This window comes from Podarcis pityusensis (assembly GCF_964106645.2).
Source record: "Podarcis pityusensis genome assembly, chromosome: 18".
Lineage (NCBI taxonomy): Eukaryota > Metazoa > Chordata > Lepidosauria > Squamata > Lacertidae > Podarcis > Podarcis pityusensis.
In genome coordinates this window covers 7,310,056-7,332,011 of record NC_138043.1, presented here as the reverse complement: position 1 = coordinate 7,332,011, position 21,956 = coordinate 7,310,056, and the positions used below count along the sequence as shown (strand labels likewise).

At 46.0% G+C, this 21,956-nt stretch overlaps 1 protein-coding gene across 1 annotated transcript in view; it reads right to left on the bottom strand.

Moving 5' to 3' along the window:
• Positions 1-4,489: 4,489 nt before the first annotated feature.
• The window catches only part of ZBTB7A (zinc finger and BTB domain containing 7A), a 65,953-nt gene continuing 48,486 nt past the window's right edge, over positions 4,490-21,956 (bottom strand). The window contains exon 3 of the mRNA XM_080988996.1: positions 4,490-18,727. Coding sequence (XP_080845122.1) covers positions 18,268-18,727 — 460 coding nt within the window. The 3' untranslated portion in view covers positions 4,490-18,267. The remainder of the gene's footprint in view (positions 18,728-21,956) is intronic.

Here is a 21,956-nt window from a genome sequence, read left to right as displayed (position 1 = left end):
GGAGTGAAGAACACACACACACAAAAAGTTAACTTGTTAATTTAACGTTTATTTCTATGAGGAGGAGCAATTCTGAGGGGTCAAACAAAGAAATAATAAAAAAAAGTGACAAAAAAGTTATTTTTATAATGGCGAGTTTTGCGGCTCCCAGTTGTTTTTTCTTCGGAAACGGGTCCAAGTGGCTCTTTTTGTCTTAAAGGTTGCAGACCTCTGTCCTATATCTATTGCCCAAGGCGTCATAGAAGCTTCGACAAGCTCGTCTTTTGTTTCCCAATATAATAACAGATTGTACATTTTAGATTTAAAAAAAACGTGCCTCATTTCCAGCGCTGAGGTTAAGGTGGCTTGAGCGATGCTGCTCTTTTGACGTCCCCTCCCAATCTTTTCTTTCCTTTTTATTTATTTTTTTAAATTACTCAGTTTTAGTTTACATTTATATTCAAACAGTAATCATAATCATAAACATATAGGATTCCATGAATCCTCAGATCTCCCTCCACGGGTTCCACTGTCATTTTCAACTGCATCTTATAACAGTCTCCATTTCTTCTTAAAATTCCATTTTTACCATAGTTCTTCTTACATTACAAGTGATGTTATGATCCTATCAAAGTTTTTAGTTTTTTACGGTCTTCTCCAAGGTAACTTATAATTTCCCTCCGTTCCTTATTAAAGTTTCTGTCTCCTAGGTTTCTAATCTTCCCGGTCATTTCTGCCATTTCAGCATAGTCCATCATCTTCATCAGCTATTCTTCTCTGGTCGGGACTTTATCTTCTTTCCACCTCTGGGCCAAAAGTATCCGTGCTGCTGTCGTCCCGTAAATAAAGAGTATTTTCTGCTCCTTTGGTATTTCTGCACCTAAAATTCCCAATAAAAAACGCTTCTGGTTTTTTCTTCTTTTCTGGTCTTTTCTTTATTTTTTATTACAGTGGTACCTCAGGTTACATACGCTTCAGGTTACATACGCTTCAGGTTACAGACTCCGCTAACCCAGAAATAGTGCTTCAGGTTAAGAACTTTGCTTCAGGATGGGAAGAGAAATCGTGCTCCGGCGGCGCAGCAGCAGGAGGCTTCATTAGCTAAAATGGTACCTCAGGTTAAGAACAGTTTCAGGTTAAGTACGGACCTCTGGAACAAATTAAGTACTTAACCTGAGGTACCACTGTACGCAGTTTTACAGTTTACCTCCTGCGGTTTACAGCAACGGATATTCAGAAACGTTTCTGCGAAGGGAAGAGCGTAGCCGTTGTGGCTTGTAGCCGTAGATAGGCTTCTCCCGCAATTTGTCCAACCCTCTTTGGAGAGCATTCAAACTGGTGGCCATTCCTGTGGGAGCGAGTTCCATAGTTCGCAGAATGATAGGGACCCCAGGGGTCATCCAGCCTGACCCCAGCAATGCAGGTATCTCAGCTGAAACATTCTTTGAAAGGTGGCTGCCCAACCTCTGCTTTGATACCTGCAGTGAAGGGAGAGTCCTCCACATTTTTTTTAATATAAAGTTTTTATTTACACTTTTCAGGTTTACACATTTCATTGGCTTTACAATCATTTTAACATTTCAAAGTTTGGTTTCCTTCCCCCTCCTTCTGCGGTTCCTTAAATTAATGTTTTTAATATCTTCTGCATATCCAAATTAATTTAATTTGCTCGTTTAATTAAGTTTGAGAGCCAGTGTGGTGTAGTGGTTAAGAGCGGTAGTCTCGTAATCTGGTGAACCGGGTTCGCTTCCCCACTCCTCCACCTGCAGCTGCTGGGTGACCTTGGGCTAGTCACACTTCTCTGAAGTCTCTCAGCCCCACACACCTCACAGAGTGTTTGTTGTGGGGGAGGAAGGGAAAGGAGAATGTTAGCCGCTTTGAGACTCCTTAAAGGGAGTGAAAGGCGGGATATCAAATCCAAAACTCTTCTCTTCTTCTCATTATCTACTTTAAATATATACTCTTACAAAACTGCAGGTTATTACACTAATCCTGCCAATGTTTTTATGTTTGCAATTTATCTGTAAATATTCAATAAGCCATTTCCATTCTTTTATAAAAAAAAGTTTCTTATCTTGATTTCTTATTCTTCCAGTGAGTTTCGCCATTTCTGCATATTCCGTAAGTTTTTGTATCTATCCTTCCTTTGCTGGGACTTCTGCTTCTTTCCATTTTGGGGCGAGAAGCATTCTTGCTGCTGTAGTAGCATACATAAATAAATTTCCATACAATTTAGGTACTTCTGTCCCTATAATTCCCAAAAGTAAAACTTCTGGCTCATATGTGCAATGTGAAGAACTACTATTGTTTAATTCCGTGAATACACTGAACTAGTTCATTCCCAGCATGGCTCATGACAAAGACCGTGACAGGCAGGAGAATGACCCGCTTAGAAGCACCTCCACAATTTGCCAAGGGGGACCAGACATTCCCCATGAACTGGAACCCTCCATTCCTAACCATAGCTGTCAACTTGCAGATTTGAAAATAAGGGACCAGCAGCCAAAATAAGGGACCTGCGGCCTCACCTGTTCCAGGCACTCCAGTCTTCCTGTCCTCCTGCAGTCTGGTCAAACTCATGCTGGTAGCTTCGAGAACACTGTCCAACCAACTTTGTAACCAGAGGTTCAACTGAATAGAATCTGAATCACATGCACCACAAGGCCTATGCAGCCTCAACTTAAGATGGCTCCCCGGCCTGGCTTTGCACTGCAAAGTTTGCAGCAGCACGTGCAACAAAATGGCGTCCAGCATTCAAAAAACCCCTCAGCTTGCATTAACTAGCCACACACAAGGCATGCAAGCTCCACCCCCCAGTCATTCTTAGACTTCTTATTGGGTGAGCAACGCAGCCAAGCAACACAGTTGGGGCCTCCCTCCTCCCTGGCCAGCAGGGAGGGAGGGAGAGGAGCTGCTTCCTTTGAAATTTAAGGGACATCATTTAAGGGACATCCATCAATAAGGGACAGCAGCGGGACATGGCGCTGGAATAAGGGACTGTCCCTTCAAATAAGGGACACTTGACAGCTATGTTCCTAACTCGTGAGGCGCAGGAAAAGTTTCATTCTGAAAAGTGTGGCCAAGAGAAAAAAAGCTTCGATAACCACTGGACCTCCAGCTCAGATGTCCAAATCTGGCCCTCCAGGCATCTCCCCCTGGCAATAATAATAATAACTGTTTATGGGGGACAGAGGGCGGGCAGGTGTGGAGGACTCCCTGGTCCTGAATGGGGTAACTGTTCCCCTGAAGGACCAGGTGTGTAGCCTAGGAGTCATTTTGGACTCACAGCTGTCCATGGAGGCGCAGGTCAATTCTGTGTCCAGGGCAGCTGTCTATCAGCTCCATCTGGTACGCAGGATGAGACCCTCCCTGCCCGCAGACCGTCTCTCCAGAGTGGTGCATGCTCTGGTTATCTCTCGCTTGTACTACTGCCATGCGCTCTACGTGGGGCTACCTTTGAAGGTGACCCGGAAACTGCAACTAATACAGAATGCGGCAGCTAGACTGGGGACTAGGAGTGGCCACCGAGACCATATAACACTGGTCCTGAAAGATCTACATTGGCTCCCAGGATGTTTCCGAGCACAATTGAAAGTGTTGGTGCTGACCTTTAAAGCCCTAAACGGCCTCTGCCCAGTATACCTGAAGGAGCGTCTCCGTCCCCATCGTCCAGCCTGGACACTGAGGTCCAGCTCCAAGGGCCTTCTGGCGGTTCCCTCCCTGTGAGAAGTGAGGTTACAGGGAACCTGGCAGAAGGCCTTCTCGGCAGTGGCACCCGCCCTGTGGAACGCCCTCCCATCAAATGGCAAGAGAATAAAAACTACTACAGTGGTACCTCGGGTTAAGAACTTAATTCGTTCCGGAGGTCCATTCTTAACCTGAAACTGTTCCTAAAGTGGTACCTGAGGTACCACTTTCGCTAATGGGGCCTCCCAATGCGCCACCAGAGCATGATTTCTGTTCTCATCCTGAAGCAAAGTTCTGAACCCGAGGTACTATTTCTGGGTTAGCGGAGTCTGTAACCTGAAGCGTCTGTAACCTGAAGCATCTGTAACCTGACGTACCACTGTTCTTGACTTTTACAAGACATCTGAAGGCAGCTCTGTTTAGGGAAGTTTAGGGAATGTTTGATGTTTTAGTGTGTTTTAATATTCCGTTGGGAGCCGGCCAGAGTGGCTGGGGAAACCCAGCCAGATGGGAGAGGTATGAATGAATGAATGAATGAATGAATGAATGAATAAGATGGCAGGGGTTTGAAGCGGGTTGGACTAGATGACCCTCGGGTCCCTTCCAAACTCTCCGATTCTATGATTCTGTAATACGTAAGCCAAGAGGCTTCTGTTCTCACCAGCTGCTGCAATTCATTGTGCATTCCGGTTCCAGGCTATGGGTGGGTGTTTGCAAGTGTGCAGCCAGCGGGCAATACGGCCCAATGGTTAGAGAGACCACCATACCCGTCCTTGCTCAGGCAAGACAAACCCAGACAAGTAAAAGGAGACGGAAGCCAGGATTCGAGAGAAAAGAAATCTATTAGTGCAAAAAATTAACAGTTCTCTATTACAGTACAATATATGGAAAAAGAACATACAATTGATTCAATTTTTAGTCAACAACCAATCCTGAAGAATAGAAGAAATTCAAATGGAACTTTTTTTTGTGTTTTGTTTTCTGTGTGTGTAAATTCTATTTAAAACAAAAAAACGAAAACATCCAGGGAAAGAGAATCTCTCTCTCTCTCTCTCCCCCTCCCCCACAAGCCTGAAATTAGTGTCGGATACAAACCCTGGGTGACTATTAATTCTTTTAAAAATATATATATTAATATGAGAAAATGCTAAAATCTCCCTACGTAATCCTCAACCCTTCCTGAATTTATCTACCCTCATAGCAAGGGTTCGAACAGCAGCTGAGAAAGATGTGAAGAAGAAGAAGAAGGAGGAGGAGGAGGAGGAAGAATAAAGCGGTGGGGGGAGAGACAGAGAGAGCAAAAAGCAGAAGAGACTAAAAGGAGCATTAAGAGGAGAAACTTCACAGCGAAGCAGAATCTGACCCAGGGTCCTGTATCCACAGGATTCTCAATGCCAACTTAGAAAAAAAAAAATGATTTGGAGCAGGAGGGGTGGGGGGAAGCCTGCGAAATTATTGCAGGGAAGAGCGAATTCAAGAACTGAGAGGGGTAAAATTATGTCCGAAACGACTGTAGAAAAGGAAGCAAGCACGCAAATATATGAACAAGCCGCTGAACAAGTTTCTGAGAGATGGCAAAGATGTTTTGTGTTGTTTTTTTGCAGGGAAGAAGAGAAATCTTTCGTTTCAGGCATTTCCCCCCTCTGGAAAGAAAAGGCCAACTATAAAAGCATGTCTTAATGAACAAGACGCATTGCTGGGGCAATTGATGCATAACTGAGATAACATGGGATTTGGGGTGAAGGGGTCCTTTGGGCAGGGGCAAGGGAGGGCATCCGAAACCAGTTTCAAGCTGGTTTCAACAGCTCACAAACCAAGAGACCCTGAGAGCAGCCTTTTTTAATTATTATTTTTTTGCAAAAGAGGAAGCAAGAATCTTGGATAGCATCTTCGCGCCTCTGCGTTCTTTTAAGGAGAATCCAGGAGTTAGCCCAACTGGACTTCATCTCACAAGGAGGACGTGGTGATTTTCCCCGAGGCGTTTTGTGACTCCCACAAATCCTGAGGAGGAAGAGATTCCACAACAGGTAAATATGGGGGTTAAGAGCCCCCCAAAATAACGTTTCAAGGCGGTGGAGCCATGAGGAAGAATGGGCCACCCCATATTGGCGTGACGGAAACCCTTTTTGTAATATGGAGCTGCAGTCCATTTGCGAGCCCTCCCATCAACCCCCCCCCAAAAAAAACCTTTAATACGTGAAGGCACCTTTTTATCCGTTGTTTTTCTCAGCGAAGCTAAGAAAACACACCTATCCCAACGCTTCTCGCTTTGGCTTAAGTTCCTTAACTACAAACCGCAACTGGAGATTTCGCTCCATCTTTCTTCCTCAGGAATTCGCCACGGGTGGAGTTTCGGTGAAGAACATGGCGCTCGTTAGGCCGCGGTTGCCCCCCAAACGCCCAGAGTTTTACCGGGAAAAGGAACCGAGGGGGACAAGAGCACTACCACAATGGGCCAGGACCACTTGGTCTGCAAACTGGTGCAAAACCAGCAAGAACTGGTTGGAACGAAGACAGGAGGCACCGAAGAAAAATGGCTTCCTTCTTCCCTGAGCTCATCGGAGCACATCAGGAAGAATCAAATGGCTTGGTAACGCGCTAGAAGAAGAAAAGAGACTTTCCCCAAGCTCAGAAGTTGTTGTTTTTCCCAGAGACGAAAGGGGTCAACTACAGGCTAGTCAATGTCTTCAGTCCCAATCACCCATCCCTCCTTCTGCACGCCCATCAGGTTTTACTTCCTAACTTATCTCCTATGGAGTTTGACCAGGAGAGGGGTGCTGAGGATAGTCGAAAAGGAATCGGCCGATGGCCAGAGATCATGAGAGTTGTAGTCCAGTGACAACCGGCCTCTGTTTTCTCTCCTCCCTGATTTAGGGGGATGGCTGGCCGTTGTGGCTTGGGCTGGTTTGAGAGCAGGCCGCTGTTGCTGATGCAAGTATTCTTGCCCGCTGGGAAACGTGAGGACAACTCGATGAGCAGCGGTGGTTTGCAGTTAGCTCGGATCGGGTCAAGGAAGGGAAGTCGTTCCTCAACCCCACCCATGGAAGACAACTGCCCTGTTCTCTCATGCGATCCATGAAGCACATTTCGCGGTCTGTTTTTTTGGGAAGATCTGGGAAGAGAATCCTGAACAAGGCGACACGCCTGGAGATACTGGGCTGTAGCCAGTTCAGAGTAGACCCAATGGAATAAATTGAGCCTCTGGTTCATCAGTGAGTCGGCTCTGAGTCGGACTAACATGGACGCAACCCATTGTGCTTTGGGTTGCAATGGGAGTTGTGGAACATCGGTAGTAACCTCAGCTGGAAGAGTTTAATAAACCAGTCTACGCAAACATTGACTCATCTGCCAAGGGCTGCTGAGCCACTTTGCAACCACCACTTGACACCTCAGGGAATTGCGTGTCCAGGGCAGTTTCCAATGGATTCTGCTCCGCATCAATGGAAGCCAAGCCGATTGAGATAGCCGGATTTTTCAGACGGCACAGAGTCATTACAAGTTGACTTTGACGCAGTGAGCAACTAGCTTCGCAGGCGTTGCATAGCCAAATCACCCTGCCAAAATCCATGCTTTTAAAAAATTGTTTTGGAAATCAGTGAAGTATACAGCTATTGGCTTTAGGGATTTTTTTAAACAGCATGCATGCTCAAGACTGGTGAGGTCTTTCTTCTGGTCAAAAAAGCAGGTAGGAGACACACCAGCAGCTGATATTTGCCCGGATTTTGAAAAGGAGGATGTACGGTGTGCAGGAGTCCTTAAACTCCGATCGCGTCCACATGGGTAGGCATTTAAAAAACGTGGCTTCTCCCAAAGAATCCTGGGAGTTGTAGTTTCTTAAGGGAACTAGGAACGACAGCCCTGCGAGCAATGAACTACAGTTCCCAGAATTCTTGTGCTTTCAACGCAGGGTGCGGATATGACCAGAAGACAGTGCAGAGGAGGCGGCTTTTAAAAAAAGAAAGAAGCCTTAAACATATAATTTGGAAATGTGCTTTAAAGGTCACGTCTTAAGTTTTAATCTTTACTTCTGAAGGCAAATCCATGGCGTGTTGTTGTTCTTTTGCTACCCAGACCTCCTGCCTACAATCACAACCACGTACCAAAAAAAGCCAAAGTCCCAATGCACACAGATCTGATCCTGAGAATGGTTTGTGTGTTTAAACCCTTCCCCCGCAAAAATGTCACAACTCCGGGAACATGGCAAGGGGTTGGGAAACTCTGGGCATTGGAGCTGAAAGGAGTTCCATTTCGGCAAGATGTGCGAGGCCAAAGATTCCTCACCTCTGACGTATACAGTCGTATCTTGGCTCCAAGACACCTTGCGAGTCGAACGTTTTGGCTGCAAACCCGGAAGCGAGTGTTCTGGTTTGCGAATGTTCTTTGGAACCCAAACGTCCGGCGGGGCTTCCGATTGGCTGCAGGAGTTTCCTGCAGCCAATTGGAAGCCGTGCCTTGGTTCCCGGACGTTTTGGAAGTCAAACGGACTTCCGGAACGGATTCCGTTCGCCTTCCGAGGTACCGCTGTATGCGGGGGTTGTGTTCAATGTTAGTCCTACTCAAAAGTATCTTACTTTGATACCACTGAAATTAATAAACATGGATAACTTTCGGTCCATTCATTTCAACGAGTCTACTCTGAGCAGGAGCTAGCTGGCGACAAAGCAGGGTGCCCTGGGGGGAAATGAATGCAACCTTCCCCATCCAGATGTTGCCGAAACGTCATCTGCCACCATGGGACTGGCGGGAATTGGGATTCTTGCAAACTGATTTGGGTTTCCAAAGCAGGCTTCTCAATTGCAAACATTTTGGCAGGAGGATGATCACCGGTTTGGAACGACAAACATTTCCTGGGTGTCAGGCCAGGGTCAAAAGTTGGGTCTCCACAAAAGAAGCCGACGAGCTGTGTCTATTATCCTTCGGACAAGATCCAACGGTTGCACCATTGGCTCTCAGGGCTGTATCAAACATTAGCCCTCCTCAGAGGAAACCCGCTGAAATTTATGGACGTGACTATCTCGAGTCCATTCATTTCAATGGGCTTACTCTGAGCAATACATATGCAAGCCGAACCCCCAAGTTCCAAGGTTACTGGAAAAGTACTGAGGATTAGCCATTCAAAGAAAACTATCCAGACAAGACAAGCCCCACAGGGAATGGCCAGTAGCTCTCTGTAACCAGCCAACTGGCTTCTCATCACTCTTTGCATCTTCGGTTCAGAACCGCTTTAAACTCCCAGAGCTTAAAAAAAATAACGACAGAAGAAAAATATATATACTTAATCAACATTGGGGTTATTATTACACGCCTCCAAACTGGGTTGTGTTTTTTTTAAAAAAAATATATATACAAGAACGGAAGGGGGGGGGGGGAAACAGTCGCGTTGTTCTAATTATATATTTATTTTTAAGCCCCCTCCCTGCAAAAAAGTGCATTTTATATATATTATATATATTTATATCTATCTATCTATATATAGATATTTTTTTTCTGTACTCATTTTCCGTCTCCCCCACCCCCACCCCCTCCTAGCAAACCCCCTTATCAAACATACAATCTCTGGAATGTCTTTTTCTGTGCTTAGCTTTGCCTTGTTCGACAACAGTAAATTAGTCATTTAAGGGTTCGTGGCGGTGTTTTTAAAATATGGATTTTATATATATATAGAGAGAGAGTGCTCTGGCGAGATCGTTCTCTGTATAGCTAACGGGGACGGCAACAGCAGCAGGAAGGAATTATTAAGCAAGGGGCCCAACACACCTGACGTTAAGCTCTGCTTTTACCTTTCGCATATCACAAGGGATGGAGAACCTACGCAACTCCCCATCTCTTCCCTGAACATTTGCTGAAGCTGCTGGGTCCCCCAACTCCGGGTGCACCTGAAAAATTTGGTGTCTAGAAGAATGAACAAAAAACTTAGGAACCCGCTCCCAGAATGACGTCTGAACTGTCCCTTCGTTGGGTCACTCTTAAGTCATTCCACAAGCGGAACAGCTTCCGCTTGTGCAATTAAAGGTCCCCTTCTCTCTCCTCCCCGCCACCCGGTATAACCCCAAATTTGCTCTAGGGGTTCCTCTAGCTATCTGGAGCGGATTGGTGGGGGGATTTGGGGGGGGCACCCAGGGGGAGTAGAGAGAGAGGGGGGAAGTTCTGCTTAGCAAGCGGAAGCCGTTCCCGCTTGCGGAATGACTTCAGTTGCCGTCGTTTCTGAGAAGCTTCAGGGAAGCATCTCGCTGATGCTTTCCAAAGGATGAGAAAAGGGAGCTTTCAAGGGGGGTTATGGAACTAAATGCGAACAAGCTAGCAAAATGCTCTCTTGCAAAGAACATTTTAAAAAAAGAACAGCATCTCTCTCCCAGCGTCAACAAGAACATTCCGGGGCGCTCTTCTTAACTTAAGAATTTATAGACATTAAATGTTGAAAATATAAATAGATCTATAGATTTCATTTTTCAATAGCCTGACCTGGAGAGGAGGAGGGACAACAGCGCGATTATAGGGTAGCACTTAGAACTTGGGGGGCGGCAAGAGGCTTTCGATATATAGTCTCGCATCGCCGAGGCGGAAGAATCGCGACGGGCCTTTCCTGACGACTTCGACCGAAGCCACGGGAGAAGAAGAAGAGATGAATTAAGGCCAAATCAATTTTTGGAAGCATGGAAGATTCTCTAACCCACCTCCCCAAACTTAGCCACTGACGGCGAGGGGAAAAAAACCCACCCTCCATTTCCACAGTAAACCTAAGCAGCTATTCCATACAGCTCTTTATGAAATGTCTCGGGTGGAAAGCAAAAACTAGAAAGAAGAATCAGGTCTAAAGTGAATAAAGAAGTAAGCCCCCCCCCTTTAAAGCAGAGGATAATCCCTTTCCGTACATCAACTCACACACACACCCCCCAATTAAAAAAACCACACATATCTGAAGTCCCTGCCCTTTTCTTTTTTTTGCAAACAGTCTCCAACATATCCTCTTTTTTTAAAGTGCAACAGAACAATATTCCCCCATTGGATCCAACGGGTCAGAGCTAGTGCAAAAGAAGGAAAGTCCTTAAGACATTTTTCAAGACGCTGTATCCTTCTTTTCTGCTTAAGGCTTCTTTTTTTTTTGTGGGTTTGGGCTGAGGCGAGCGGGGAGCGGGGTGGGCACGGCTTAGCCCAGCGAAAGCCCTCTCCTAAAATTCAGGGGCGGCCAGATCCGTCTCTGCCGCAATTGGAGAACCTGCTTTCCCTCCACACGGGAGAAAATCAGCAAGCAGAGAGGCAAAATGTCAACTGGGCCCAAGTCCTTCTCTCCATCTATTTCCTCCACCTGGACCAGGAAGTTCTCAAAAGGTCTCGCCAACTGAGGGCCTCCTTTTTGGAGACGAGGAACACTTAAGAACCAACGGGGTTTGCTAGATGGTGGACCCAACTCATGGGCAACTCAAGCGTTGGCGAGGAAGAGTTCGTGGTTAAGAGCGTAACACCCAGGGAACACCAACCACCTCCAACTTCACGATGGTAGGTTCCCACCAACTCCTGACCCTGGGGTGCAATAAATTTTAGTAGGCCAACCCAGTTGCAGAGGTTCCTTTCCAGGTGTGTCCCTGTACGAAGAACCTCACGGCCTGAGCCAAAGAGGGCAAGAATTTATTTCGGAAATTAGATCAGAACGCCCTAGAGATCTGCCCCTTCTGATCTTAGCTGGGGGGGGGGGGCGGTTGCAACCTGCCCCTGCAACGCCTCTTGGCAACGCAGCTGCCCCTTCCCCACCGTCCACGAACTCACCCCTTTACATTCACGCAAATGACACGGGTTTGCCAGGAACAGCCAACGCCAGCTGGCCAGCGGAAGAATTGTCAAGGAAGCAGCTTATACAGCAGGGCAGGAAGGTGCAAACAGGAAGATTGACGGCTGTCACAGGATCAATGGCAACGGGAGGGTCTGTGTGTCCCTTCCAGGTCAGCAGGAAAACTGTGGCCCCCAAGCCCTGAACACATTGCACCCCGCAGAGAGCTGCAAAAAGCTCTCGCTTCTCGGACTGAAACCCCTTCGGTCATTATCGGGCCAAATAGACTTTCAATAGAACTATTCCCCCCTATTATTATTATTTGCAATGGAATCCAATCATTTACAGAGGTGTCTCTGCTTGCAGGCTCCCCTACAGACATTTTGCAAGCAACTCGACTTTTCCTAAAACTCCAATAGCTGGAAGTCAGCGCCTTAGCAATGGGGGGAAACAGATCGGAAGGTGCCGACGTAGAAGACACACACATACCCTGAAAAAATACAGCTTCAGCCACTTGAAATTAACATTTGATAAATTAAGTTGTTGGGTTTTTTTTTGGATCGTGAAATTCAAGAAAGAAAAAACACGAAAACAGCCCAGCCAAGTAGGGAAACATTGTCTGTTATGCGTATTATCTCTATTATTATTTTTGTCGCTGATGTCATTTTAGAAGCATTTTTTCCTTCTTTTTTTCCTGAAATACGGTAATATAACCAATAGTTTCTTTGGCAACACTTTACCACAACCTGGATCTTATTTTTAAAAAATAAAATAATAATAATAAAAAATAATAATATTTTCTTTCTTTTTTAAAAAAAAAATCGAACACCTTATATACAGTATGTGATTCGAGGAAGAGGAACCTTGCATGCGAAGAGATGTCCTTTTTGTGTGTTTGTGTGTGTGTGTGTGTTTGTGATCACTTGTACAAAGAAGGAATAAGAAGGTTAAGGCAAAATGTATTCAGAGGTCTAAGCCTCCCTACACAGAGAAGGTACATAATTTTCTCTCGTTTTTTTTCCTCTCTCTCTTATTTTTATTTTTAGTGCAAACGCTTCAAAGGCTTGTGTTAAAGTGTTGCCAGCACTCCTGTTCGAAGCTTAGACCCCACACCAAGCAACGAACATCGGACCCCGTTCCGCGCCCCTTACCCTTTTGAGGGCCGCGGAAGCTCATCTAACAAACAAGGTGCGGTATCTCTGCTCAGGAAAACGAAAAATAAAAATAAAATAAACGGGATCAGGACACAAGTATATACGCGGCGAAACCAGCCAACGGGTTCCGCCGCGACGGCCACGCTTTCTTTCCAAAGGGTCCTGGGAACTGTAGTTTGGGCGAGGGCGCAGAGAACTCTCCCTCGAGAGATATCCCCAACCCTCCCCCTTCTTAGCCCTTCCCCTAACGCAGAACTACGTACAGTTCGCAGGACTCTTTGGGAAAGAGGGGATGGTGGCCGCTGGTCAAGCATCGGGGACGTGGCCTTAGGTGGTGGTGGCCCCCTCCCGGCCGAAGCTCTGCAGAGACCGAAACGGACGAGGGGAGGGTACTCTTGAGATGGAGGAGGTGAGAGGGATACGAAGAGGGTCATGCAAAGGAAGGATTTGCACAGGGATGCTGGCCAAGCAAAAATAAAATATTGTGGCGTCTCCTCGGACCCAAGCTTGCAATAGCGGCTTGTGCAAAGGCTAACTTGGGGGGAGCGCACAGCAAAGGGGTCCCCCGTTCTACACGGAGCCTCAGCCTCAAATGCTCACGGGGACTGGACACAGATTTTGGAATTCCACCTGGTCTTCTGCCAATTTCTGGGCAGGACATGACCGCATCGGGATTAAAAAGCAAGGCGGTGGGAGGGGGGGAGAGAGAGGGATTTGGCTGCTATTTCTTAGGTGTCCCAAAATAATAAAAAAAATTAAACCCCAAAGAACAACCCCCCCCCCGTTCCTACGGTTCGAAAACACCCTGACTTTGAAGAGAGAGAGAGAGAAAAATAAAGAAACTGACTGATGGAGCTCTGGAATATTGGATATTGATTGGTTGTTAGGTGGCTTGGTTGAAGTGGGGGGAGAGATTTTGGACGGGGAGGGGGAGAGACGGGTTGGGTGGGGGGAAATACACACAAAACATAAACAGTCATGGAAACAAGGAGGTGTAAAACAAACTGGTAGAGATACCACAACTTTTGATTACAATAAAGAATCTCATGTATCTATCTATTTACAAAGTCCACGCTAATTTTTGCATATGCAATCGTTTTTTAAGTCAGTGCTAAGCCGAGGTTCTCTATGGAAGAGAAATATTTTTTGGGGGGTGTCGGTGATGGGGCCACAACCATCAAAGTGCCAGGACCTCCTCGAATTTGCTTTGAATGGGCCGGGAAAAAACAATGGAAAGATCCCAAACCGGCGTTTGTCCACCAAATTTGCCGATTTATTTTAAAGCCATTTGATTTGCAGGGTTTTGTTTTTTGTTTTAAAGTAGAAACAGACCCCTGAAAAGTTTTTTTCCTCCCCATTTGCAAGAGTTGTTACGGAAGGCGAGTTACGGCTTAAAATGAATCTACTCCCAATTCAATTTTTGATTTTTTTGCAGACTTTGCAAAAATAAAATAAAAATCCAGTGCCAAACCAAGATGGAAGCTGTTCTGGACAGATTGCCTTCCGATAACCAGCTTTTGGGTATCTTTCGCCACTGTTTCCCAACCAGACTTTTCCTGCCGGCTCCTAAATTGGCTTTCCCCCCCCTGGACTGGGGAAGTGGAGATCTGTTCCCTGGGTTCTGAAAACCAAGCTCACCTCCACACATATACCGTGGGAAAATGGGCTTTTCCTCCCCATTTTGCATCCCTCAATTCGCTTGGGTCTTGATCAACTTTGAAGCGTTAAACTCTGAACCCTGCTTTCCCAAGGAGGGATGAGCAACGCTGACCCAAAGCACTTGGGGGGCGAGAGTTGAGGAACGGCAAATGAAACCGGACATCAAATTTGGAATCCAAACCGCCCTTAAAAGCTTGTTTTTAAAACAAAAATTGTTATTTATACCCTGCCCATCTGGCTGGGTTTCCCCAGCCACTCTAGGCGGCTCCCGGTCAAGTGTTAAAAACAATACAGAATATTTTCAATTTGGAGGGGTGTTTTTTGGGGTGTTTGTGCAAGAGACGGGGGCAAAGCGTTTGGAAGGAAAGCCGGCAGAAATACGAGCCAAGCTGCGAAGTCCCCCATCGAATGGAGCCCTCAAAACCCGATTGAAAACAGATTTTGGGGCGAGAGGTCGGTGGGAACCAAGGTCTCGAAATCTCCTTTCTTGAGGGAGGTGGTCCTGGGAATGATGGCTGTGGCCGGATGAGGGGAAAACCAATTAGAAAACGGACAGGCCAGCACTGGCAATAAGACATAAAAAGGAAAAAATAAAAAATTAAGAGGGCTGGGGTGGAGAAACCATACACAAAATAACCCAATGATTCCTGCCTAAAAATTCAAGCTTCCATTTTTGTATTTTGTGTTTTTTCCCGAAGTGCAAATCACTTCCGAGGGCTACTTTATTCCTCTAAATTTTGCTGTGTCACAGAATCTAATTAACTCCAGTCCTCCCGATTTTATTTTATTTTTCTACGTTTCGCTTTGCTCCTGGTCTCAATCCACGAACCAAAACGGTGGATTTCATTTTAAGTGTCTCTCTCTCTCTCTCTCTTTCTTTCTCTCAAATATATAGATAAGATAGATAGATATATACATTTGTTTTGTTTTTTTCTCTTACAAAAATAAATTCAATTTTAGGAATTATTTTAATAAAAACAACAAACAACAATAAATTTCTTTCTGTAGAAGATGGTTTCGACGTGTAAACATATTCGTTTCTTTCTTTTATATATATATATAGATATATATATTTCTTTTAAATTAAGATAAAGTGATTTCAAAGTACCCGTTCCATTTCAAAGTGCTAAGACTTCTTAAGTTTCTAATCTTTTTTTTGTGTGTGGGGGGTTTTTTTTATTGCTTTTTTTTTTCTATATTAAATAAAACATCCACGTCTTCCCACCCAACCCATTTTATTTTTCTTTGTTCCTCCCCCTCACACTTTCCCGTCACAAACAAACAAACACACACACACTCCCCTGTTCGGTTACATTCGGCAAAACGGTTCACCTTTTCTCTCATATTTAAATTAAACGAAAAGTCTTTAAAAGTGCTTGCAAAAAAAAGACGACTTAAATCTCTCTTTCTCTCTTTTAGAATCATTTTTTTTAAAACTGTGCATTTAGAAAATTCTGAAATGGATAAAAAGGTGTCCTTAGTTTCTTAGCTTAAGAGGGTCCTAACGCTTTTTCTGATAAACCTGATAGAACAGCCACTGTGTTATCAAGAACGCTTTTTTCTTCTACATCAGATGGTTGGTCTGGGAAACAGGATTAGGTGGGTCACCACAGAAAACAGCTTGGACCACAAACCTTGCCTTGGTCCAAACCAATACCCCCTTTTTCAATTTTTTTAAATGAGGCTCCGTAAAATCTCAGTAACTCAGGGGGCATAAACTGGAAGATGGGACCCGACTTGAATAACCCACAATTTCATTTCAGTGCGTTGGCTGGTCCTGGCTTGGTTTTTTTGTGCTAGGCATATATATTTCTATAGTACCAAAAGGGGTAGGAGGAATGGGGAGTGAAAGGTGGGAGGGGGCACAGGGAACTGCACCCCACTGGATAAAAAATGGAGAGGGGCTGCGGACGCAGAGGCCGCCAGGGTCTATAGCATCGCCACCAACTCAGTTTCATGGCTGCTCCTTGCAAATCCCACCCCCCCAATGCCTATTTTGCCCTTCTGCCAGCAAGCCCCCCATGAGAACTCTTAGCGAGAGCCCCGTGGGGTGGGAAGGGAGGGCTCCCCCCAGCCTGAGGTGCTCAAGGAGGTCAAAAAGCAACCCCTGCAGAGAGGCTAAAGGCACCGCAAGCTCCCGCAACCCTTTTAATAGAGTCCTGTTCTTTTTAGCCGGGAAGCTTTTAAGTCAAGGTGCAATAGCTCCAGGTTTTCTGCACTCAAAACAGAGCATTTCCCACGACCGCCTAGCCAAAATACTTGCGTTACTGGAACTCAGGTTTCCCGCAAAGGGTGATTTATGATCAAGGCTGGAACCTGGTCAGCACGCAGGGGAGAGGGGAATTTTTAGAAAGTCGGACCGTGCGGGGCAACTTCCTGCCTGCAAAAGGTAAGGTCTAGTTACAATATGCCCTTAAATATGCAATATGCAATATGGAAGAGGCACAGTGCTGTGTTTAAGGACTGCAACAGCGAATTGCTGAACCCAAAAGGGTTGTTTCCAGCCAAATTCTACTCCGAGTAGAAATTAATAAGCCCGAGTTAGACATGACCCTCAATTTAAACGGGTTCAGCCCTGAGTAGAGGAAGCCTAACGCTTCTCTGTGCGGCGACTTACTTTATCCGCAAACAAAATTTGGTTTCATTCCGCAGGGCACACAAGATGCCGCCGGAGCAATGCTAAGTAGCAAACTTTTAATCGATAAAAGTTGTTCACAGGTTGGATAAGACCCTCTGGCAGAGTCCGGCCAATTGACGACTCAAATACTGGGGGAAGATCTTTAACAGAAGCCAAATTGAACGTGGACCAGATGAATGATTCGAAAGAGGCGAGCCGATAAGGGCTGGGGATAGCCTCAAACCAGCAGATACTGGAGAAATTCCCTTCCGCTGGTTTGAGAACTGCGGTTTGCAAGCTAAGCGCTGGGACCGCACGATTCTATGCTGCCAGCAAGATAATTTCGACACCTACCAACGTAGGTGAATTCTAGACTTGGCGCCCTTGGGGGGGGGGAGCTGCCAGCGCAGCCTCCTCACCCCACCCCTTTTACGACCAGGGGGTTGCTGTCTGCGGCCGCCCAGCAGGAACGGCGAACGGATTATTTTAAAATCCGTGAGCCTTTTGAAAAATAAAATTTGAATCGGCCTGAATTTGCAGCACAGGAAATCCACCTCCGTCGATTTGCAAGGACGGATTTACGGGACTCCTCAAGATCTTGCGATGGAAAAATCAGGAGCTTGACCCCCCCCCAAAAAAGTCTTCTAAGACTTGTACAGAGAGCCAGTGGCCCAAACGGTTTAGAGATTTGGATTTAGAACAGCGCCAGGAACCCAGAGGTCTTCCTCCAGAATTTGCCACCCCACTAGAAAACAAAACCCTTGGGAAAACTTAAAACCTCCATGGGCATTATCTGAAATGAGCACCTTCAGGATGGGGGTGGGAAGGGTGGGGGGAGGGGGGAGGAAGAAGAAGGAAGCCCCCCCCCCCAATTCATTGATTCCTCAAGCCACCAACACAATTTATCTCCCTGCTTTTTTTGTTCCTTTGGAACATTACGCTTGCTAAAATAGATAAAATCTCCAATATAATATATATTTATATATACACATATATATATGTATAAGTTTTAAAACGTTTAACAAACTAAAAACTCTGGAAGCTTCGTCTCGTATTTAATAGACCCCCTCTCTTTTCCCCTCCAACCTGGTTCCCAAAACTTTCCTCTAAACACCTCTTTCCCACCCCCCCAAGGGCAGGAAAAAACAAAAAAACCTTAAAAATTAATCTGCGGCTAACGAGAGGGGTACAACAAACTGCCTATTATTATGGGGAAGATCACAAACAAGATATATATATATATATTATAGACTTCTTATAAGGCTATTCTTTTCCTCGCCCCCCCAAAAAAGAGCGAGGAAACCCATATTTTAAAAGAGGAACTGGAGGAAAAGTTATAACTAGATTTTGTGACACCTTTTGTTTTTTTCTCGTTATGGGTTTTTTTTTGGTTGTTTTTTTTTTTTTTAGGAGAGTTCTTCCGTTTCGCCCTCGGACTTCACCCCCCCTACATTCAAACCCCCCGACGCCGCTTTGGCGCTGGAACTCCCGTCAAAGTGCTGTTCTAAGCCGTCCTGCGGCGCAGTCGCATCCTGCGTTTCGTGGGCCTCCTCGCCGCCCGCCAGGCTCCCGTCGTCGGGGTTGGAAGCCGGGGTGGCGGGGGGCGCGGACGCATCTCTCACGCGGGGCTTGCGCCCCCTCCGGGAAGGGATCCCGTTGCAGCCATCCTTCTTAAGGTGCCGGTGCAAGTGGTCGGAGCGGACGAAAGTCTTGAAGCAGCTCTCGCACTGGTAGGGGCGCAGGCCCGTGTGGACGCGCATGTGGTTCTTCAGGTCGTAGTTATGGGCAAACGCCGCCCCACACTGCTGACAAAGATAGGGCTTCTCGCCGGTGTGTTTCCGCATGTGAACCTTCAGCTTGTCCTGCCTGTGTCGGAAAGAGGAGGAAGGAAAAGTTACGGAGGGAAGATTTAAGACAGAAGTACTGTTGTCGTTTTATGGGACGCGGGTGGCGCTGTGGGTTAAATCACAGAGCCTAGGACTTGCCGATCAGAAGGTCGGCGGTTCGAATCCCCGCGATGGGGTGAGCTCCCGTTGCTCGGTCCCTGCTCCTGCCAACCTAGCAGTTCGAAAGCACGTCAAAGTGCAAGTAGATAAATAGGTACCGCTCCAGCGGGAAGGTAAACGGCGTTTCCGTGCGCTGCTCTGCTTCGCCAGAAGCGGCTCAGTCCTGCTGGCCACATGACCCGGAAGCTGTACGCCGGCTCCCTCGGCCAATAAAGCGAGATGAGCGCCGCAACCCCAGAGTCGGTCATGACTGAACCTAATGTTCAGGCGTATATTTACCTTTTTACTGGGGTTTTTTTTGGAGGGGGGGACAGGGGGCGGGCAGGTGTGGGGGACTCCCTGGTCCTGAATGGGGCAAGCGTGTGCCTGAAGGACCAGGTGCGCAGCCTGGGGGTCATTTTGGAGTAATTAATAATAATAATAATAATAATAATAATTTATTATTTGTACCCAGCCCATCTGGCTGGGTTTCTCCATCCACTCTGGGGGGCTTCCAACAAAGATTCAAAATAAATTAAAATGTCAACACATTAAAAGCTTCCCTGAACAGGGCTGCCTTCAGATGTCTTCTAAATGTCAGATAGTTGTTCTTCTCTTTGTCATCTGGTGGGAGGGCATTCCACAGGGTGGGGGCCACCACCGAGAAGGCCCTCTACCTGGTTCACTGTAACTTGGCTTCTTGCAGCGAGGGAACCGCCAGAAGGCCCTTGGAGCTGGACCTTTTTAAGCCACTTATAGGTTTTCTTCCGAGTAGGACTCTGCAGCAGCCCGTTGGGCATTACTGAACTCTAGATCCCATCAACCTGAGCCAGCCAAGGGGCCAAAAATCATGACCACGTGGAGCTAAAGATTTGGCGATGGGCTTTGTTAGAAACTCAAGATATATAATCTAGGTGCCAAATGGCTCCTTCAATTTGGTATTTTAATATTTTGTTGGAAGCCGCCCAGAGTGGCTGGGGAAACCCAGTCATACGGGCGGGGTATAAATAATAAATTATTTTTTATTATTATTATTATTATTATTATTATTATTATTAAGGAATAATTGTCTCTTGTCAGCTAGAAAACATACTGTGAAATACACATATGAACAACCTCTTGTCGTCATTTCAAACGTAGTTAAAATGGCAACCTGGTAAGAAACTGCATACAACCTTGGAAGTTGAACGGAATCTGTTCCGGAAGTCTGTTTGACTTCCAAAACGTTTGGAAACCAAAGCGCGGCTTCTGATTGGCAACAGGAAGCTACTGCAGCCAATCAGAAGCCCCGTCGGACGTTTGGCTTCCAAAAATAGTTCGCAAGCCGGAACAGTCACTTTCAGCTTTGCGGCGCTCGGGAGCCAAAACGTTCAGGAACCAAGCTGTTTGAAAACCAAGGTATGACTGTATATCTAGGAGGCCCACAGTCCAAAAAAACAAAACAACAAAAGCAAAAGAGTAACAGCTCACAACAAGCCTCCCAAAGTTACTAGTCCTCAGGTATGTTGAATCTAGCTTCCTGCCCCTGGACCAATTTTCTGGCAGTGAGTTTTGGCTTACAAAGAGCCAACTTTTAAGCACATTCTTATTTCCAAAGCTTGGAATGTTGCTTCCCTGGAAAATACCCAGGGTGTCCTATAATGATAACCAGATTGGGAGACCTGGGAGAACAGGGTTTGAAGCCCCGCTCAGCTCAGTGGGTGGGTAAAGGTAAAGGTAAAGGGACCCCTGACCATTAGGTCCAGTCGTGGCCGTCTCTGGGGCTGCGGCGCTCATCTTGCTTTATTGGCCGTGGGAGCCGGTGTACAGCTTCTGGGTCATGTGGCCAGCAGGACTAAGCCGCTTCTGGCGAACCAGAGCAGCGCACGGAAACGCCATTTACCTTCCCTCCGGAGCGGTACCTATTTATCTACTTGCACTTTGACGTGTTTTCGAACTGCTAGGTTGGCAGGAGCAGGGACCGAACAACGGGAGCTCACCCCATCGCAGGGATTCGAACCGCCGACCTTCGAATCGACAAGCCCTAGGCTCTGTGGTTTAACCCACAGCGCCACCCGCGTCCCTCATTTGTTGGGTACAAATGGAATAAACTAATAATAATGAGGAAAATAATAACTTTTCGGAGATGCAGAGAAGATAAAGTCCTGACCAGAGAAGAATGGCTGATCAAGTTGATGGATGTATGCCGAAATGGCTAAAATGACCGCAAGAATCAGAAATCAGGAAGACCAAAATTTTTAATAATGAATGGGGGAAACTTATAACATATCTTAAAAACCATTGTAAACAGTTAAAATCGTTAGTAGGATTGGAATATCATTTGTAGTTTAAAGTTTAAAATCGTTAGTAGGATTGGAATATCACTTTTGTTGTTTAATGGTGAATTTTGGACACAATGGAGAGAGATAAAAGATGTGGGATTATCATAAAAGATGCAGGAGGAAATTATTAATAACAGGACCCACAAAGTGGGGAGAGGGAAGTGCAGGAAATTCTCTGGAATCTTGTTTCTATGTTGTACGTTCGGTATGTGACTGCAAAGTTTTAAACTTTACTAAATAAATAAAACGTATCATAACGAGCAAGAAATAAACCCAAAACAACAAAAACTAAAGCAACAGGTTAAAAACAAACACACTTTTTTGCAAAAAGTTTCCTACCTTGTTTTCCTGGGTGCAATTTTGTTCCTCCAGTAACTTGGGGCATTGACAGGGAAGGGCAAATTATGGGTTGTGGATCTTAAAACACCTTTCAAATTCCTCTCTAGGAGTGTTCAAAGACATCCGCTTACATTTGGGGAGGCTGCTGGCACACACCGGAGCAGGCCATTGGGGGGGGTCTTGTCCACCAAAACCCGCCTCCCCCCCGAGAGGTCGGATTAACAGAGAACGCTGTTTCAATGCTCTAAATCCACATTGTTTTCAATGCCATCCCCCCCTCCCTGGCCACATCTGTGCTTAAAATTTCGTACGGCTGACCTGGAGAACTTGGAAAGTTCATTTTTTTTAATGTTCCAATACGTCCAAAGAGAAGCGAACTAATTCAGTTCACGGTCAGTTCGCAGTTCAGTTCCAAATTATCTCTGGCAATTCCGCCCCACCTGCAGCGTT